The sequence below is a fragment of the Trachinotus anak genome, unplaced genomic scaffold, assembly GCF_046630095.1.
Source record: "Trachinotus anak isolate AG129_WGS33_773 ecotype Australia unplaced genomic scaffold, CSIRO_AGI_Tana_v1 ptg000016l, whole genome shotgun sequence".
Taxonomy (NCBI): domain Eukaryota; kingdom Metazoa; phylum Chordata; class Actinopteri; order Carangiformes; family Carangidae; genus Trachinotus; species Trachinotus anak.
In genome coordinates this window covers 13,510,824-13,532,737 of record NW_027273867.1, presented here as the reverse complement: position 1 = coordinate 13,532,737, position 21,914 = coordinate 13,510,824, and the positions used below count along the sequence as shown (strand labels likewise).

The 21,914-nt window shown below is 41.6% G+C and overlaps 1 protein-coding gene across 5 annotated transcripts in view; it reads left to right on the top strand.

Moving 5' to 3' along the window:
* runx1t1 (RUNX1 partner transcriptional co-repressor 1) overlaps positions 1 to 19,085 on the top strand; it is a 117,285-nt gene extending 98,200 nt beyond the window's left edge. For 2 of the 5 annotated variants that reach the window (XM_071499984.1, XM_071499982.1), the window contains exons 3-11: positions 1,400 to 1,641; positions 4,301 to 4,390; positions 8,005 to 8,186; positions 11,616 to 11,878; positions 12,709 to 12,806; positions 13,620 to 13,815; positions 14,603 to 14,671; positions 17,134 to 17,366; positions 18,237 to 19,085. In XM_071499984.1, the coding sequence (XP_071356085.1) occupies positions 1,400 to 1,641; positions 4,301 to 4,390; positions 8,005 to 8,186; positions 11,616 to 11,878; positions 12,709 to 12,806; positions 13,620 to 13,815; positions 14,603 to 14,671; positions 17,134 to 17,366; positions 18,237 to 18,557 (1,694 nt within the window). In that variant the 3' untranslated portion in view covers positions 18,558 to 19,085. The remainder of the gene's footprint in view (positions 1 to 1,399; positions 1,642 to 4,300; positions 4,391 to 8,004; positions 8,187 to 11,615; positions 11,879 to 12,708; positions 12,807 to 13,619; positions 13,816 to 14,602; positions 14,672 to 17,133; positions 17,367 to 18,236) is intronic. The other 3 variants (XM_071499986.1, XM_071499983.1, XM_071499985.1) reach the window with 3 other exon arrangements.
* The last annotated feature ends 2,829 nt before the right edge of the window (positions 19,086 to 21,914 follow it).

Below are 21,914 nucleotides of genomic sequence, written 5' to 3'. Positions count from 1 at the left end.
CACAACATATTTGGATTTAAGCACCGATGTGCTTTTGTTGGATAAACCAAACCACAGAGAACACTTTGGATGTGAACCCCGGCCTCATTTTGAAAAATATGTTAGTCTCTGAATGGGGTCCAGCCGGCGATTACACTTCACACAGAACGTTTTCGCTGTTTCAGTCACGATGTACAGAAACGTAAATTGTAGAAGACAGGGTTGTGTGGTCAGATAGTGGTGACACGCCATGTTAAAGAATAACATCAACATCACCAGTTGCATTGAATTTGAAGTCATTCCCAACAACTCCCCCAACAAGTTCATTAACGCCCACGCTTACTAACTGTTGGAGCTTTGCCACGACGTGCACACAGCCTGTGACGAGCAAATTACACCCTAGTATTCACTTAGAAGTACATACTTAACCACTTGCATTTAGAGCACTAGAATCAAAGGCCCTGTGGTTCAAAATGCTCAGAGCACTCAAGCCTGCATTAGCAGTGCTGCCTTTCTGCAACAGAGGCATTATTTTGTTCTGTTTCAATCACCCTTTCTTGTACCTACTTTCTCCCTCTCTCTCTCTCTCTCTCTCTCTTTGTATCTGTCTGTCTTTCTCTCTCTCTCTTGCAAACGCTCACACTCCACAATTAACGTCGGGGCTTCCGTGCGATGAGGGAGGAAAGGCCCAGCTCTCTCATTACGCATGCCGAAGGTTTTAACAAAGCAGTGTGCTTTGATTTCCACCCGACGTAATTGTTACCAGATGCAGTTTGAGTATCTCGTCTCTCTCCTCTCTTTACAGTGGCGGCTTTGGACGGCGGCCAGAGGGGGAGTGAGTGGATCACTAGTCAAAACCTAATCTCATTAGAGAGAAAGCTTTATGCCGCCTTGTATCTCTTTGTACACCAACTCCCCAATAGGCGCACGCACACACACACACACACACACACACATATACATACAGCGCTCTTGCAAGACGGGGGGTCAAACTGTCCCTGCTTGTTTAGACTGCAGGGAAGGAGAGAAATGGAGAAGGAGGTGGAGAGAGGCAACATGTCTCCAAATGCAGAAATATGTTTTTTATGAGAGGATGCCGCAAAGGATCAAACGAGCCGCGCTGATTGGAAACAAATGTTGAGGATTGTGAATGTTTTCAGGGGAATGTAAATCATTTCAAATCAGTGGTTAGGTCGCTGTGAAGCTGACCTATGTTGTTCCCTCTGTTGGTGTTGGTTAAAGAGTCAGCACAGACAGGGATTCAGGTTATTTTTAATGATTTGTGTTCAGCAAAAGAGAACGCATTGTTACTTTTGTACAACCGTGTGTTTCCATGGAAATTCTATTCACCAAAAATGTAATGTTCTTATTTTACCTGTCTTTCTTCTTATACTATTATATATGTCCTTGTTTCATGCAGTAACCAATGGCAGTAGCCACTCACCTACGGCGCTCAACGGCGCTCCATCTCCTCCAAACGGCTACAGCAATGGTCCTAGCTCCTCCTCCTCTTCATCACTGGCCAACCAGCAGCTGCCACCGGCGTGTGGTGCCCGGCAGCTCAGCAAGCTCAAGCGCTTCCTCACGACTCTACAGCAGTTCGGCAACGATATCTCACCTGAGATCGGCGAGCGGGTCCGCACATTAGTGCTAGGACTAGTGGTGAGTAGCTACTGTGTGTGTGTGTGTGTGTGTGTGTGTGTGTGTGTGTGTGTGTGTGTGTGTGTGTGAGCTGAAGTTCAAAGGGCTTTTAGAGTGAAAGCTGACACCAGGTCTTACATTAGCAGGATTAAGCAAATCAATTAGTAGCTAGTTGAGAATAAATCTCTGGTTTTGTTCAATGTGCCTGAAGTACCAGATGGAAGGAGTTTACTGAACCATAAGAGTTTGAATAGTGGCAGGTTAGTTGTCAGTCAAAGAGATGAAGACTGAAATAACTTTGAAATACTTATCGCTGATTAGGAAAACCGCCAGGGGTATTTTTGAAAGGCTTTTTTTTTTTATTTTCTTATGTCAGAAACCTCACCATCTGGTGCTTCAGGCATAAGTGTAAAATAAACACTTGGAGAGTTTTGTAAATCTTTGCCCTCTGAATTGACATCTATCAGTGTTTTCTTCAGTGTAACACAATGCCTGGCAAAACACTGCAGGGACTAGAACAAAGAATGACATCAAACCATCAAACTGCCATTTTTATTCACCTCAGGATTTATTCACCTCAGGATTTAAATGCATTACATTCATTTAAATTGAAATACAACACGCAACAGCTTGGAAAACCAGAGGCACAGAGCAATGAGGATTAGCCTTCTTATTTTAACATCAAACTAATGGTATCACTGAGGTTGTGCCGGTGCCTGATAACCTGACGTGACTCAGCCAGTTGCAATAATAAGACCTTGTTTATTTATTTATCTCATAAATAGTTAGTATTGTACTAAAATGATGATTGTATCATTAAAAGGATGCACAAATTAAAGCAGCGCTGATAATCACTTCTAATCCAAATTAAGATCCAGTGAATAAAGTAAATAAAGTCAGAGTGAGATATTCAAAAATTGCAATTAAAATTAGTTTGATACAATATATATAAACAACAATAACACCTGGGCCTATGAAAAATGTTCAGTTACAGCATGTGCAGAGATTTCTGCAAAATACAATTCTCAAAATACATGAATCGAACTGCAGATAAGATGGGTTTCTGCAGCTTAGCCAATGTGGTTAAATATAGGCCATATCACCAAGATCATTTGGTATAAAATACAAATCTTAAGATTTACCGCATGCCTGTGTGATCTGAGAAAATTTGAGCATAACAAACAAGGGAATACAGAAATACTGATTGAATGTTGTGCAGAAAGGAGAGGAGGAGGCGCAGGAGATGGAGGGAGGAATTTTTTAATTAGCCACACAGAGCATAGCCTCCTTTTGGCTCCACTATGTTTATTTTTCTCACCGTCTGCATATGCGCATGCCTCTCCTGTGTCCTTTTGGCTTGTGCAACCCCCCCCTCCTCCCAAACCCCCGCCCCAACACAATATCTCTCTCTCTCTAACTCTTCCTCTCTCTCTCTCTCCCTCTGTGTGTCCCTCCCCCTGCCTTATTGAAAAGAGTGACACTGTTAATTAGCTAGTTGTGTGCTGGAGACAGGGAGAGAGGGAGACTCGGGAGGTTTCACTAGCTGTCAAGAACAGCCCCTACGCAATCTGGGCGAACAGATGTAAGGCTGAATGTAACAAAATTCAGGTCTGGGAAATAAGGCTGAGAGTGTGGGGAGGAAAAATAATATCTGCAGCTTTTTTTTATGTTCCTGACTCGCTTGATTTTTTTTTTTTTTTTTTGTCTTTGTTTGTGTTTTTGCTTGTTATATAGCAGATTCTTCTCCCATGTGGATGTTCACCTCTCTCTCCCTCTCTCTCACTCTTTCCCTGCATCTTGGGAATATCTCATGTTGAAAATTAAAAATAGTGTCACTGCTGTCTTGTCAGCCAATAATGTGAGATACAGGCAACCGAAGAAGAAAAAATAGAGACTACACTTTGTTTGGGTGAGAAACTGAAATGCATAACCCACTTTTGAAAAACACATACAGGCCTCCTGTTTGTAACCATACTGAAAATGCTAAAATACCCACTAAATATACCCCCCCCCTCTGTCTGCTGCACATTTGCCTGGTCCACCCCATGCAACTGGAATGTATTTTGGTCACCTTGGTCTTATCTGGTCTGTGAAAAGAGGCAGACAGTTATTCGGTTGGCACTGATGGAGAGAGGTGACACAGGCGTGGAGCATGAAGGCTCATATGCTGTGTTGATAAGGACAAGGATGCCGTGCATGCACACACAACAACACAGGCAACAGAAAGCTTGTGTGTGAGCAGCGCGATACAAGCTATCTTATTGGACAGAAATGCACAGCAAAAATTAGCCCATCTTCATTCAGGTCACAAATAAGCAGACATGTGCTAATGTGAAAATCGAGCAGGACACAGAATGTAATGAGATTTTAGTATGTAAACAAATGATACATACAAAAAAAAAAACAACAACAACAAAAAAAAAAACATTAGGCACATTTCTGTTTCTCATGTGACTCCTGCATGTGTATTTGTTTTATTAATCGAAGGAGATGTGTGTCTTTGTTTTTCTGTGCCTCTTTTCACTGTGGCCTGCCCATATGCTTCCTATTACAAAAACCTGAAACATTCACTCCAGGCCAGGATATAGCTTAGCTTCCAATAAGTAATATTATCACTTAATGCCTTCCACATGGATTCATGTGTTTTCTCTCTGTCTCTCTCTCTCTCTCTCCCCTCCAGAATTCCACGCTAACCATAGAAGAATTTCACTCCAAACTCCAAGAAGCCACCAACTTCCCTCTGCGACCTTTTGTCATACCCTTTCTGAAGGTAGATATTCGAATATACAATTACTACACCAAGGGTTTGCCTGCCTCCCTCCCTGCCCGCCCGCCTGATCGAGCAAATCTGGAAAACATTTAGCCAGCCCAGATCCAGATGCATACTTATGTTCATAATATTTATCCCTGTTTTCTCCCTATTTTTGGAGTCTCTCTTCTCTTTGAATCTCTATCTCTCTCTTATATCTAGCCTGGTTTTTCCTTGCTTGTCACTCAGTTTCTCTGCAGTTTTACAAGCTGCTGTTGCTCTCTTTTTGTCTGTCATGTCATCTGCTTTTTTCTCTCTCTTGCTCAGTCTGTCTGTTTCTCTCTCCTCCAAACTGAACAGTGCATAAGTCGTTTCAGCGCTGCCTCTTTTTGGTTCACTCTTTTTTAACCTAGAGTTAGCAGCTTTGTTCAGGCTATAATTTTCTGCACACTATTTGAACTGGAAAGAAGTTGTTGGTTTTTTTTTTATATATTTTTAAGAAACTTGTGCTGGAACAGAGCACAATGAATGTGGTTTTGGCACAAGGACGTCATCCCGGTTCATGCGCTCCTCTCCGGCCTCCTTCTCCTCTTTCTCTCAGGCTTGTTTTGTCATCGATTCTTCATCCCACTAAAGCCACATTTTCAGCAAGTATTTCCCATTTTCAGTCATTAGCATGGTGTATTACCAGCGGATGCAGCACTCTCTCAAGCAACCAGTCATGTCCTTGCTTCAGCCCATTAGTCACTGGCCACCTTGTGAGATAAAAATGGAGAGGGACGCTGTTTTTTCTGTTTGTATCTACAGGTGAAATAGTCACCATTTATGTGCATATTGTGCCAAGCAGGTTTCCCTTTAACCGTCCTCTTGATTCCTCTTCCTCTTCATCTATTCTCTACCCTGCTCTATCTGTTTGTGTCTGAGTGACAGGCATGAGGTAAATGTTATTTATGAAATGAGTACAACAATATCGTCTCATGTTCGGCTGCCTGCGTGCGTGAGTGAATTTGCAGATGTGTGCACGTGTGACCTGACATTCACAAGCTTATATTATCCACTGAGGTCCTGCGTGGATGTGGGCAGCAGAAACTGGTCTCACTAGAGCCGCCGTGACTGGCTGTTAACAACACAAACAGGGACCGTGTGTCCTTCCTTACATCCTTCCCTCATCCTTAAGTTTTCTTCATCTCTTTCTCTTTTCATTCACCTTCTCAGTTGTTCTTTCTCCATATCTTTATCCCTTCCCTGTCTCTGTTTATCTACTGTTTTCTAACCATCCTCCGGTCCCTCCTTCCCTCGCCTTCTCCTCGCCAGATGGTTAGTGTATCACTGGGATGGCTGCAGAATCAAAGATGCAACTCGTTTTTTCCCCCTCCTTCACTCCCTCTCTGCCTCTCTCTCTCCCCAGTCTAATTTTAGTGTCTTCCCACTGCGGGGCCTTTAATGCCAGCTACCATATGGTAGCAGAGAGCGGCTGGAGGTGTGGGGGAGCTTTTATAGGTGCGTTGGAGCACAGCTGCAACAATGCGCATCAGGGCTCAGAGTTTTTCATTACGCTAATGTTAGACCGAGCCGACCCCTCCGGTCCCCCCACCCCCTCCCACCCAAACCCACTCAACTCCTTTCCCCTTCTCTTAATACTAAACCACAAATTGTTTGGGACTCCTTACTGGAAGGAGGCAATCAGAAACCACACAGCTCCAGTGACGTGATGTGTTGGCAGGACGAGACAACAGGCTCACAAACCGACAGTGTTTCTCTGTCTTCAAGTTAAAGTTGTGCTTATTTTAAGTTTGCCTTCATCCCAGCTGTCAAGTGTTTTGTTTTTCTTGTGTCATGCAGAAGTGAGAGGAGTGCCGCGACACAGAGGAATAAACACATTTACCTAAGGAGAAAGAGAGTGGTGATAGGAAATAATTGAAACAGGACAAAAACAAAGTCACCTCGCTTCTCCTCCAGCAGCAAATTACACAGAAGCAGAAAGCTGATGAAGTGCAGCATATCCTGAACGTGGCATACTCTGAATTGTTTTTTGGCACCATTTGACAAAAGTGACAGATCCAACATTTTCACAATAAATCATCCTGAGCAGGTTTTAGCTGCAGCCGCTGAGCGAACACTACTTGAAATTTTCCCTTTACGCAAGTACAGATGTTGGTTGCCGTAGCTACACAGAAGCAGATCTCCATACTTTATCATATGAAAAATGATCCAGTCTCCTCATTGGTCTGCTTTTCTTGACTCAGACTTTTTTGTTAATGCATCCCACATCTCTGGCAATTAGGATGACCTCTAATTAATGAGAGATGAGTTCGCCAGGGTCAAAGCAATCTATTTTATGCTCTTTTTTTCAGAGGGTAATTATGATCATAAACTATTAACGGACCATTAACTCAGGCAGGTAAAGTGAAGGCCAGTGCTTGGCATTTCTTTTACAGCCAATTACTGGAGAGGGATTTTTGTATGATTATGAAACATAAATACCAGTAAAGAAATCACGGTTGTGTTTTGAGGGTATTATTTCTGTATGCAGTTGGCAAACACAAAGATCGAATGGGTCAAAGACATTGAAGCTAATTCATCAGCTAATGTAGGACAAAAGGAAACAAAGGATGGAGTGAATAAAAGACTGAAGCATGGAGAAGATTATAAAACTGGAAAAAAAAAATAAGGAAAGGAAAAAACCAAACAAGAGCTTTAGAGAGAGATTATGTTATTGAGGACAAAACAAAGATTAACAGACCTAAAACTTACAAAGATGGCCCCTCCAAAGGCTCTTGTGATGTACCTCGCCAAAATAGCCCCCACTCTCATTCTGAACCTGCCTGATGCAACACTTTCATCTTCTTGCTTCAAAATGCACCCCATCAGATGTCTTTGAAGTCGATGCTCACATACCTGTGTGACCCTGTAACTCCGCACAAGAAAGCAGACCTCCTTGTTATGTCAAAGAGATTGAAAATAGCTGCTGTTTCTTTAAAAAGAAAGAAGTGTGTGCACCATAGAGAGAGTGTTAATGCACTCTGGATCACAGGAAGTGGTCTTGGTTCAGTGGTAATGAGCAAACAGGGGTTAGATGACATGGAAGAAATGGAGCTCTTGTGACCACAAATTGGTGTTTTTGGAATGAAAAGACAAGAAAAAACTTGTTATTTTCATATTATTAGAACAGCATATTTTTATGTGAGTTTTCTGTTTTCTGTTCTGTTTATTTTCTTATGAGAGAAAACATCAAACTGTCGTATTTTGCCCTACACCATGAGTATAACTCGTAGATTTCAAGTGTATATTTCCTCTTTTAAGAGCCTAAGTTGACTTTAATTATCTCTGCAGCAACATAGACACGATACATTTTCATTTTGTTATTTTTTGCAGTTCCAAACTTTGATTATTATGTTTTAACTGCAAGATGCTCAGCCCAGAATGACTAATTATTGCCATTGTTTCCAAAAAGGAAACAATGACAATTGTTTGCCGAAAAGGAAACAGAGAACCTCTTAGAAAGAGTGTACTTTTTTTTTTTTTACACTTGTTGAAGGGCAAAGGGGCTGATGTGATGATTACATTTTTGCTTCTTCTTCTCAGTATACAACAAGCAGTTTCCTTTTATAATTCAGTGCCGTTTGTCTCTGTAGGCCAACCTGCCGCTTCTTCAGAGGGAGCTGCTGCACTGTGCCAGGCTGGCCAAGCAGAACCCGGCTCAGTACCTGGCCCAGCACGAGCAGCTGCTCCTGGACACCAGCACCACCTCCCCGGTGGACTCCTCTGAACTCCTGCTGGACGTCAACGAGAACGGCAAGAGGAGGACGCCAGACAGGTGGGTGAATCCTCCAGTCAGAACCACTTTGGAAATAGGATTGTAGTACTGAGTGTATCCTAATTTGGGTTAGAGTGGTTACACAATGACAGGGATCCAAGTGTAGAGTTTAGAAATTTACCAGCTCTGAACATAAAAGCAGCTGAGGCTTCTAACTCTTCTATTATTTGATCTCATGCATAAATCCCTTTGAGTCTGCCTTCATCCCCATGAGCCCATACATTAATCCACAGACAGAAGCTGAGCCAATGCAAGGCAATAGAGTGATGTGTTAATGTATGTATGGGAAGTGTCTGTCAGTGACGTGCTCCGCTGGACATCTCTGCTCCCAGCTCCGGCTCTTAATGGGCCAGAACTGAGGAGAGGAAGAGATAGGAAGTGTAGACTTGGATATACACACACACACACACATCCTGAAGACAGAACAACGAAGGAAGACAGCGTGGAAGTGTATGAATATCATTTACTTCCATGCTTGATTGGTTGGTTGTGTAAGTACAGCATGTGTGCCCGTGTGTCTCTCCCAGCCACATCATTACAATCATTTGTTGTCATGGACTTCGGCGATGACTCAATGTTCCCTGCTCTAATGGACGAGCAGTGAGACGTGCAGTCCAGGGACACACAGACTGCCAGTGTTTGAACACATGTTTAAGACTGTGGGTCATTCGCAGCCCAATAAAGTCAATGATTATGTGGCAGAAATGTGCAGTGCGACTAAAATATAACTGTAGAATCTATATCCTTATTGAATGAATTTTCTCAGAAAATGGCTCTACAGGGGACAGATAAACAGAGAATAATAAGTGAGACCAACAAACCTTTAATAAATGCTACTAGATAAGCACAAACACTCTTTCTTGAAACATTATTAAGCATTTTTAACTTCTTGGAAAGAGGTTTGTGAGCATTTTTGTGTTTGTGCTTTGTTGTGACTTTGTGCCTGTGCTGCCAGTACAATGTGTGCACGGTCTTTTGAAATAAAGAGTAATTCCCGGGGGTCTCAAATTTTTAATACAGGCAGGGGGAGAGGAAAATGTACTTTTTATATCTGCTGAGGGACAAAAATGCCAAACGCGATATTAATAATTCTCACCTCTCTTTTCCCCCAACAGTCAGAAAGGCAGACTTTTTCTGTAATACCTGCATATTCGCGGGCCGTCTGGTGCATAGGGGAGCGAGCTTAAGGGGAAAGAAGTGCGTGGAAATGTGAGACAGGATATATGGAGAGAGGGAGAGAGAGAAAGTAAGCAAGCATCTGTATTCAGTGAGAAAGTGTGGTCTGTTTGTGTGAATGTGTGTGTGCAAGATTATCTTTGCAGTGTGAAAGTATAAGGATGGCTCGTCTATGTGCACCTCTGTGTGTGTGTGTGTGTGTGTGTGTGTGTGTGTGTACCTAGGGAGATGGGCTGATAACACATACAGATGAGGCTCCAGCACCAATATGGCTGGCTAAGCACCTCTGCTTTCTGCTTACCTCTGCTCTGCATTTCTGCTTATTGGAGCTCTGTGTTGGAATATTGGAATTTGAATGGGAATCCTTAATTACACACAACAATGCACTATCACTGCATCCTGATTTATACTGTTGTTTGCAGAAAACCCGACCAGGAATATGATATGCACATGATAAAAAAATATAAGATACATATAGTGTGGTCTGTAAATCCTTGAACAGAAGCAGATATTTAAATAGCTGGGAGTGCAAAATTACTGGTTCGTGGACTGTAATGGCTCGCATGGTAAATTCAGTGTAATTCAGCATATTTTCACAGCATTAATTTCATCAATGGCATACAATAAAATTACCCAATACTCAACACTCCACTGCTCTAAGTGTCTCTTTTTAGCAGAAATACTCTTCTCACTCACTAACTGATCCGTTTCACTTGGTTCCGTTAATGTAAGCCAACATGTATTGCAGATGTTTCACAATAAAAGTCTTCCAGGCAAGCGAAGGAATCATGCCCCCTGAAAAACTGAAAGGTTTGTAATGTGAAATGGGGGAAATGGTAATTTGTACAATGACTAAAAGGGGAGCAGATCAAAAAAGATTTTACTAAAATATGATAAAAATCTACATATTAAACAAGGGAATTTAAACAGAAGTTTGTGTCTTTCATAAATAAATAACAGTATTAAAACATCAGGTTCATTGGCATGTGCATGTAAATTGGGCATGTATTTATCTACAGTAGCTGAATTATATTTGCACACATGACTGCACTGTATAGGTGACTGTGAACGTGTGTGCATGTGTGTACTCCAGTGCCTGTAGATATAAACATTGTTGCAGCAGGAAGGCTGGGGAGATAAGAGTGCGGTTGGTGGGGGTAGAAGAATGGATGGATGAGTCAAGGGAGGCAGGGAGAGACGGACGGATGGAGGGAAAGAGCATATGGAGAGCTGTGGATGAGCATTAGGAGCCCATAAAAACAGCTCATTAAGAAGTTCAATCTGTTCATCGGAGAGAGAGAGAGATGGGAAGGGAGAGAAGAGGGGGAGAGAGAGAGAGGGAGAGAGTTGGGGGTAGGTTGGCAAGATTTAACTGTGAACTGACAAAGCTAAGAACACACACACACACAGACATCTAGACACACATGTGCAAGCATGCACACGCGCACACACACACACACACATACACACACACACAAACACACCTGGCCACATTAATCTTCAGAAGCAGGCTGACAAAAATCCACCTGATCCCCTGGAAGCTACTTGTGTGAGTATGTGTGTGTGCCTGTAATTTGTGTGAGCACACATGTTGTCTGTGTGTGTGTGTGTGTGTGTGTGTGTGTGTGTGTGTATGAATGGACATGTTTTCAATGAAAGAATTCCAGGATGATTCCAGGGAGAACTGTTTTTTGTTTTTTTTTTGTTTGTTTTTATGGAAGTCCCTTTGTCTGGTAAGAGGGTGAATTCAAAGCCTTACTGCAGCAGAAAGAGTTGTTGTGATGATATGTTTCAAGTTGGGTTCTTGTATATAATAACTAACAAACTAATTTTGAATCAGTCATTTTTACAAAATAGGTGTGATATAAAAATCACACTGTGCCTGTGTCCTCTCCACTCCCCTCCTTTTATTTCCTTCTTCTTTTCTCCTGATCCATTGCGCCACAAGAGGTCTTTTGTTATTTGCCAGTTGTCACTGTAACAACTATGTGTTCAGATCTAGTAACAACAGCAAACAGTCCAGTCATATTTGGTCTCATAGTCCTCTTATCTTAATCTTATTTTACTTGCAACAAGTGAAACATTTTGCCAGTAGGGTAAAATAATTGTATGTTTTTAATACATTGTCAGTGGTTTCAGGATTCCTCTGTCTTAAAAAACAAATTAAATTATTGCACCACACTGGGAGAAGAAGTCTATCAACATCCAGTGTTAGATGCAACTCAAAACTCATCTTTCTCTGTCTCCACCCAGAACCAAAGAGAATGGCTTTGAGCGAGATGGTGCCCTTCACCCAGATGTTCACCCCAGCAAACGGCCGTGCACCATAAGCCCCGCCCAGCGCTTCAGCCCATCCAATGGACTCTCCTACCAACCAAATGGCCTGCCCCACCCTGGCCCACTCCCTCCACAGCACTACAGGCTGGACGACATGGCCATCGCCCATCACTACAGAGACACCTACAGACACCCTGCGTCCAATCATCGGGAGATCCGGGAGAGAGCCAGGTCCATTGGTGAGAACATGTGGCAGGGTATATGAGCGTGTGTGTGTGTGTGTGTGTGTGTGTGTGTGTGTGTGTGTGTTTGTGTGTAAGTACATTTGGATTGTTGGACAAAAACTAATCCCACTACATGGAATAGTGTCAAAGAGAAACATAAAGAGGATTTCATATACAAAAGTGAGTAGTTACAACAGTTACATCATTTTTACATCATTTCTCAGGCTTCTCACTTCTTTATATACCAAGATCAGTAATTTTAAAAAGTAATGATAATCAGTCAGTGTCCACTTCAGCCTGGTGGATGCTTGTTGGTGTAGCGTGTGGACAGACAGTCTCCTCTGAAGCCTCCATGAAAACACACTCAAACTTAGTTCACTGAAACCAGATGGCAGACTGAAGTGATGCACTGCAACATGTAAGATCGCCCAACAGAGGCACGTTTAGGCACAGTGTCGTTGTGTCAGAGACATTTTTCTGTGTAGAGTAGACCAAGCCTTAATGAAGCTATAATGACGATTTTGGCTCTGTTCCAAAAATAGGGGACATTTACCATGTCTCGACTTGTGATGAATGTTTATTGGACTAGAAGCTCCGTTATTTGAGTCCTGCCCTCGGGGTGGGCGAGAGCTATAGAGAGGCAGCAAAGAAAAGGGGGAGGTAGGGAGGAAGAGAAAGAAATGGATGGAGAGAATGTGCCAACCAGGGAGCAAATGAAGGATGGCTGAAAGGGAGTGCAAGCAAGTGGTAGAGTAATGTTGAATTGATCCTCTGTGTCATGCTGACTTGCCCTTTGTTTATCCTTGTCTGTCTGTCTGTCTGTCTGTCTATCTTCTTTCTTACAGGAATGCATGCAGGGACCAGGCAGGAGGAAGTGATTGACCACAGGCTGACAGACAGAGAGTGGGCTGAGGAGTGGAAGCACCTTGACCATGTAAGAAAAGTAATAACATTTTTTATTACTATCCCCTACAGTTCTGTCCCTGTAAGTAATAGAGATTATCTAAGCCCTCATTTCTGTTATTTTAAAATTAATAATTTGTAATATTAATATTTTAAAATATTAAAATTGTAACACACTGTATGACAGTTTACTATAAATCTCCGTTACACTTTGTGAAAGTTTGTTTGGTGTGAAGATGTGCATTAACTGCTATATACAAAATAAAAAGACCTTTACATGTTTCGTGGACTATTTTAAAAAAACTGTTCAACTCAATCAGCCAAAAGAAAGGTTTGACATTATATGCATCTCAAGAATAGTCACAGATTTTTATATAGAGTAAAAATGTGTGTGCATGCCTGTATGTAAATATGTTTGCCTGCAGTGAAAATACTGATAAATCATCTTCGTTTTAGTCCCTTTAAAGATGCGACCTGTAACTTTCTGCGTGTGCAAACTACATGAAACATAACAGAACATCTAGCGTCACGATTGTGATGCTGTTTCACCTCACTGTGGTTGGTTTGCAGTGAAAAATGAATCAACCAATCACATAATACGAACATAAATATATCAATGACTGACGTGTTGAAGTAACCTGATCAATATTTCAATAACGAGTGTATTCAGAACATACACTTATTATTACAGAACTGCTCTTCACCATACAGATGAAAAGATAAATGATACGCCGACTAAAATACACTGACACTGACTGATTCAGGAACCCACCACATCCTTACCAAATTTCAATGAATCCATCCATGTGCATGAGTGAACTCAGCGCCTCGTCTGCTCCCTGTCACCCCCCAGCTGCTCAACTGTATCATGGACATGGTGGAGAAAACAAGGCGCTCGCTAACAGTACTGCGGCGGTGCCAGGAGGCCGACCGCGAGGAGCTCAACTACTGGATCCGACGATACAGCGATGCTGAAGAGCTGAAGAAGGGCACCACTAGTGGGCAGTCAAGGCAGCAGAGCCCCACAGCACAGGAGAATCCAACATCAGGTAGGGGATCACACATACATGTGTTAGTTGTTTAAGAACATGGTGATAAAAAAAAAAAATAGTATTTGTGCGTTTACAAGACTGATCCATTAATTTTCATTCGCAGACTTATGGTGATTCCAACAAATGCCAAACAACTAATTTGCCAAAGTTATTTAATTTTTCCATTTGAAGGACTGTTTTCATTTTAAGCCAACTCATGTTCTTCTCTGGTATCTCCATTAACTTTTTTTCTGTGGATTTATATTTTAAATAAACCATCAGTGCCATTTAGTTGTTTGAAATATTCATTCTGCCTGCTCCACTTCCCTCTACACTTTTGAATGTACGAGAGAAACACTTCCTCGAAATGTGTCATTTTTCCAAGTTTCTTAAATTTGCAGTTGTCGAAACCACATACTTGACAGCCCCATAATTATTTATTAAAAGCTGATCTAAAATCTTCCATTCTCATTTAGCTTTAGCTTGGCTTTTATTTTACATGAAATTTTTCTCCAGCAGTTTTACGTCTAGAGAAGCTGATGCTGTCCCCCAGGGTTCAATTCTAGGTCCTCTACTGTTCAGTCTGATTATCCCAATGGCAGCCAGTTTCACATATTACATATAGCTTTACATGTTCGTGTGCTGAGCCATTTTACAGCTCACTAGTTTATTGCACCAGTCACAAAAAACTGGATGTTTAGCTTTATTCCTTAAATCCTTTGGCGGAAATATCAGAGTAACCAAGAGGTTCTATAACACACAATGATTTGTTTTACAGTCTTTGCATGTTTTTGTGTCTTCCCAGAAATTCACAGGGAGCTGCTGCATCGGCCTGTGTCTGGTTACGTCCCTGAAGAGATCTGGAAGAAAGCTGGTGAGCTGAACTTTTATGCCAGCCGTCATCACACACACACACAGACACACACACACACACACACAGAAACTTTTCTGTCTGTTTCCCATCATCTCTGCAGTTTTAAGACATTTTGCTTTGTTGAAACCAAGACCATCTTTTTCACCCAGATGACTGAGGGCTGGAAGTGGTTGAGAGCCGCTCCTTTAAACCTCTCTCTCCCGTCTCATCCCAGTATAGTCTGCTGTCTGCAGCCTCCTCTCCTCGTAGAGCTGAATTTAAGTGTCAGGCTGCTCTTAGAAAATCATTTATATTTGATACAGTAGGAAGTAAAAAAATAAGAGTTTCACCACCACACTCGGCACACTCCAAATATGATGTCAGGTCATAAAATGTTTTTATTGCACCAGTCAAATCAGGGACATAAGTAGCTATTACAGCTGGTCCAGTGGTTCTGCTGTTAAAAGTACAGTAGCAAGATTAGGTATCCTTTTGCTTTTAGCATTTTATAATCCCCTGAGCGATAGGCATTGCAGCTATTCTATTTAAGAAAGTGATGTAAAATTGTGGAGGCAAATTTGTTGAGCCAGTTAAGATCAAGTATCGAAACTAATTTGTCGCTTTAACAGCTTTCATTACCTGCTATTAAATTTGTAGTGTACACAAACAGCATTCTTTAAACTCATGAGCGCAGCTGCAATCACCATTATTGCTGTCCTGAAAAACTGAAAGAATTTTCCACTGAGGGTTCAATGCTTGAGGAATCCACTTTGTTTTCACCATCAGTGATACAGTATATCTGCTTTTTAAACCCCTCGGAGAAAAGAAATTGTCCCCTTGCTTGACCAAGCATGATGTGTGAGATACTCAGAACAAGTAATATGCATTTAAATTGAATTGAGTATCACCGTCGGGACTCTGCCTGCTCCCCAGCACTCACCTCCCCTCACCAGCTTTGATCGATCTTCCATCTAAGGCATTTGGTGTGTAATCACAATTCCATGCACAAGGCATATATCACACGGCACCAGGGCAATTTCCATGACTTCAGGCAGCACAGTAGGTTAAAGACAAAACCACACTGGTTTAAAAATTTAGCTCAGTCACGATGAAGAGAAAATGTCTCTGTCTTTAGAAAAGCACACATTCTGTCTGGTATTGAAACAGCTTTTACATTTGTAATTCACGTGTAATTTGTACAAAGGAAATGAAGTAAAGTGAAGCATATTTGTCAGACATAAAGCTGTATTTATCTTTTGTCTGTAACATAAATGGTGACTGCTATTTTTCATTCTTCTTAGTATTTCTGCTATCTTTTCCACTTCAGTCACACATATTCTGGCTGAGGAGAGACTGATTTAAATGTGACCCAGGGAGGATTGCAAAATAGGATTTTTAACACAATGGAGTGTGGCGGTGAATACATCTGTTTGAAATGGGCAAAATGTTTACAGTTGGTGATAAATATTCAAGCACCTTGCGCGGTGTCCTACCGGTTTCCCACTTCCCCTCACTGCATGGGCCTCTGGGATCACAATGGAAATGCATAATTTAAATATAAATTGCCTGATTTGCATACACAATTAGTCAAGTTACAGGCTTGATGGGAGCAAACAAAAAAACCCCTCCTTTTGCTTTGACGTTCGGTTGGAATTCCACCGCTTAACACCCGTGCGGCAAGGTTATTCATTCCACAAAACAAGTATAAAATAACACATTGCTCCAGCTCATACGCACATTTTCTGAGTGATTACCTGGGATTAATTGGCTTGCGCTATCCCGAGGATATTTTTCTAATTAAAAGAAAAGATGTATATATTTAGTTTGCTTTTCTTCAAATTAGATCATTTCAGCTTATTTTCAATGAAATCACACATTGACCCATTAGAGGAGGTAACTGATTAAACATGCCACAGTCTCTGTCAGAAGAATGTACTAATTAGATGGTGGTTGACAAATATGATTTCCTGAAGTAATGTAATAAAAGCAACTCATGAATCTTGTGTAAATGTGCCCTGTATTCTACATGCACATCATTCAAATTTGATGTTCAGTCTGTGGAGAAAGCTGACAGCTACAAACTACAATAGCTGCAGTAGTTTTCTTTCTCATCATTTCCAGTACTACAAAGTATGTCCTCTTGCAGATTTTGTCCTCACATAAAAATGAGTGAAATTATCAGTTTCACGGTGACAGTTTCTGCCATCCAGATGTATTACACTTTTAGCAGATGAAACAGCTTTTACCATGAATCTTTGGGAATGCACAATCTTAGATATCACTGCTGTCGAATTCAACTTTCAGAAAAGTGTTACAATGGTGGACACACATTTTTAAAGAGACACGTTAGTTTTGAATGCTTTTCGAAAAGATCCAACTTTCTCTAGCATGCTTATTCCCATGTAAAGTGTAACTGTGGTGTCCTTTTTACATTTTGTAGTCTGTCCCAACGACAGGGTGATATAATGCGAACTACATTGCAGGTACGGGAGGCTTGACTTCCTCTGTCTCCACACTCTTTCCAGAAGAGGCGGTGAATGAGGTAAAGCGACAGGCTATGTCAGAGCTGCAGAAGGCCGTGTCAGAGGCTGAGCGCAAGGCTCACGAGATGATCAGCAGTGAGCGGGCCAAGATGGAGCGCACGGTAGCCGAGGCCAAGCGGCAGGCGGCCGAGGACGCGCTCTCAATAATCAACCAGCAGGAGGACTCGAGCGAGGTAGGAACATACACATGCACACACACTTTTAAAGCTCAAAAGGTGTCACTTTGTCTTTGACACTTTTGATGCCAGCTCCTGCCAAATCATCCTACGATATCTTTTAAATATTAAAGACACTTCTGAGTATTGGTAGTTTTAAAAGTGTACCTGAAAAAAAAGGTTCAGGAGATAAAGCAAAATAATTCAAAACAAGGTTAATCAAGCATTTATTACCCTCGTTTTCCTGCTTCCTCTTTATTTTTTTTCTAAAGAGTAGCTAGCATGTTTAGAAAGGTGTTACCAATTCATCTGAGAGGAAAGGGGGGAAGGAGCTTTCATTTTCTAACCACCACTGGAGACCTTGACGTTTAATCAGTTAAGTGAGAGGGACATATGACTCACATCTGACGTTAATTGCAGGAGTGATGTTTATGAGAGAGGTGCCCCAGAGGAGAACTTTCAGAGGCTGTTTGTAACCTTGTTCTCCTGTTTCCTGTGTATATGCATCCGCCCCAGCATGCTCTCTCTGTGGCTTCTAAGACACAGAAGAGGCCCTAAGTGCAATAAGAGATGGGTTTTTGATCTGTCTGTGGTTTGTTTTAAGATGAAGTGTTGTAAAAGCAGAGGTTTGTTCTGTTAATGTGCAGACTGCTGCATTGATATCTGTTGCTACTCTCGGTGTCGTGTTCACTACTTTGATGTGGCTGTCTGCTGTGATTCATCGAACATGAATAGAGGCACAAAATAACACAAACAAGGGTTCCTAATTACAGTTTTATCAGTTATCAGAAGGTCATCAGCTGAACTGGTCAACTGTCTGTGTGATTGTGAATCCTGCTGCTGAATAATTTTTTGTGTTAGTTAACTTTGTCTCTATCTGTCTGTCAGAGCTGCTGGAACTGTGGCCGCAAGGCCAGTGAGACATGCAGCGGCTGCAACACGGCACGCTACTGCGGCTCCTTCTGCCAGCATAAAGACTGGGAGAAGCACCACCACGTCTGCGGTCAGACCCTCCAGGCCCAGCAGCAGCAGGCCAGCCAGCAGCAGGGAGGAGTCCCCGGGTCAGAGACCCCTGCTCCCATCAGCTCTTCAGCCTGTACCCCGAGCAGCGGGACTGGGAGTCCGGCTGCTACCCCGCCTGCTGCTACCCCTCGCTCATCCACCCCCAGCACCCCATCCTCCTCTGCCCTAGATGGCACACCACGCTAAGAGACTCACAGAGGATAGAGGCAAAAGGCCTCCAGGGCCTAACAGCCAGCCCTCAACCCCACAAACAGCATGACTGTCTACATTGCCTTGCGAAGATGCTAAGCTAACGTGGCTAACAGAAAGAGATGGCAATGCTTCTGTCTATCTTGCAGCGTAGTCATAGAAGGAGGAGGTGGTCCATAATCAGGTCATATTGACTTGCCATGACTTTAAAGAAACACAAAGATATTCTTTGTTTTGAATGAATGAATTTAAATATTGACATCCTTTTATCGTTACACTTGCTATTCTTGTTGTCTGTTTGTCGTTGTGCCTGTTGTTGTTAATGTTGCTGTCATTGTAGCTTATCTTATTTTCTCCTGTAAATACGAGACTGAGACTGAGCAGAGATTGCCGTGAACTCAAAACAAGTATATCTGACCTCCCCGTTTCTTTTATGTTTTTATTTTCCATCCTTGAATTAACGCTTATTTCCTTCCTGTACCTGGGACACGAGACTAGTCAACCTCAAGAAGACATTTTACCAAACAGCATACCAAGGGAACATAAGTATCTAGCAGAATGTGAGAAGCATTCTTTGTAAGGAAAGAAATTAGATTTAAATACTCTGAAAGACACACCCATGAATGGATACATAAACAAATTTGCTGCCTGGAGAGGGGAGAGGGATGGACTGAATCTCTGGTCCACAGACTGCCATGAAATGGGCAGATGTGCAGCAGATTGCAAGCAGAGCCAGCTGTTCAACCAATGTTATTTCCCTCTCACTTGTAATAATATCCAGGTCAGTGGGCTGGGAAATACAAATCCGTCTCCCTGAAGGATGTAAAAGGAAGAATTCTTGGACAAGATACAAAACTTTGCCCAGTGCACATGTGGAGGATGTACTGACTACAATTCACATGTGCATACTTGGTGGGGGGGGGGGTTACAGAAGCTCTCAAACAGGAAGTGAAGTCATCATCCCGTTGGTGAGAATGTCAATTCAACTGGACAGCAGCCGCTGGGCCACACAGAGCTGAAAGCCTGCGGTGTGGAGACTCACCCCAGATGCTCCCCTCCTGTCTCAACTCTGAAAAAACATTTTCATCTTTCTTCATGTTCTTTTTCTATAGATGTCATGGTGTTTAAGACTTCTGTCCTGTGGTGTCATCAATGGTTATTTATTGTATATGTGTTGGACAATTGTGACAATGCATAGTACTTTAACCAGTCACAACTCTAAGTCCTTCATATCTCTCTCCCTCTCTCTCTCTTTCTCTCTCTCTCTCTCTCTCTCTCTCTCTCTCTCTCTCTCTCTCTCTCTCGCTCTCTCTCCAGCTGGTGCAAAAAGAGATAAAAAAAAAAAAAGAAGTGTTATCTTTTTTTTCCGAGCTGCTTTTCTATTCTGTGTCAGTGGTAGATCCGTTGTAGTTACTCTAAGTTTTACTTCCCTTTGTCCTCAAGAAAAGACACAAGCTATATCTCAGAGCTGCTACTTGAGTCCGACCCAGATCTTTTCTGAGAACTAGCATGTTGCGTGGAATGCTAACCTAAATGTTTTGTACAAGGGACATACATACATACATGTATTTGCACTGTCACAGAGGTTATTTCGGCATGCTTCTTTTCAGCATACTTGTGTTGTCGGTATAGAGCCATAATTCATCAACCATTTTGTATGTAGTGATAGCATAATCTGTTTTTACATTTTTGGGGGTGTGGGGGGGATGGGGGGGGGTGGAAAAATGTAAAATCAACAAACCCACTTTTTCGTTCTTCTTAACATGCTATCAAAAGCAGCCATAATGTTTTCTTTCTTTGAATAGTTACAGACAGTGCATGCACATTACTGAACGTTTGTTAAATATTTGTTATTTTTTAGAAAAACTGAAAAACAACCAAAAAAAGTTTAAAAAAATACAAAAAATATTCTAACAAACTAACTTTCCAAATGCAGAGGTGTAGAGTCCGATTGACAGCTTTAACACTGCAAAGCGCCAGGTAACACACAGTATTAACACAAGAGATAAACAAAAAAAAAAAAAAAAACACCAAAAGCAGCCAAAGACTGACACCAAGGACCAAAATCCTGATTTAAACAACTTTTCAAAAGAGGTTTGTTCATACAAACGTTTGGTTATTTATTTCTGCTGGTTTTGTTCACATACTCACGTAACAAAACCAACTTCACTGTCATAAAACCATTTATTTGAATCTCCTCTGGAAACTGGTAGCACTCGTCTTGCATTGTGAAATGAGAAGGTGTGAATTAAACATAATGAGCATTTCACGGCAGTGTTACATTTTAACTGGAGCAATAATAACTAATGTGACATGAACACTAATAACTTCTGTGACCATTTTTGAAGAAATTCTTGGGATATTTTTTGATCTTGTTTGTGCATTTTCTCATTACACAAATGTCAGATTAAGTGCCCATTTCAGCTTTAAGCAGTTAAGTTCTTTATTCTTAAAGAGGTGAATGTGAGACTGGGCTTTCACACCCACGCCATTTACAGTGGTTTTATATTTATTTATAACAGAGTATACCATTTTGGGGATAGATACAGTAATCAGTCACAGCTTTGTTGTAAACCTTCAATGTAAATCAAACAAACCTCTCATTCGCAGTAAGAGAGCACTTACCCTGACGCACACAAAGGCTCCTCACCCCAAACACCTTGGTGCTACACAGAAGCGCGTTACAAATTCTGACCTCAAGGAACAAGTGGAGGCCCTCAAAGGTTCTGGGCAGTTTTCTCCCTCTGTACTTCCTCATCTCTCCCTTCTTGTCTAAATAAAATACACACCTGCATTCTTGACTCTAAAGGGTTAAACAATCCAAAAAGGTGTCTGACACCCTACTCGCGACTCCTCAGAAGCTGTGAAGAAACAGCCAAGCTGTTTTAACACTAGTGTATTTGAAAGTATACAACAAACAATGTGTGTGTTCATCATTATCAGGGCAAAACCTGGGTTTAAAAAAAAAAAGAAAAAAAAAGGAAGACAAAACATTATCGCTCAATGATTCTTTAAGAAGCTCTATTTTTTTCTTTCTTCCCTCCTCTATGTGTGTTTTGCTACAAATTCCTCGGTGGCAAACGAGTCTCACTCTACCTCTTACAGCACGATAAGAGCATCAGTCGCGGCGCTGATACTGGTCTAGTCGAAACCAAATGGGCACAAGAGAACAGGAAAATAAAAAACCCAAAGTCGAAGCTCATACAGCTGCAAAACCATATCACTACTTGGTAACAATGCAGACCTCATAAATAAATGAAACATAAATGAATAGAAATGAGAAAAAAAAAAGTGAAAAAAAAACTTTTGTTATGTTTCTTTATGCCTGTGGCGTTTCTAGAGTACATCAAGAGT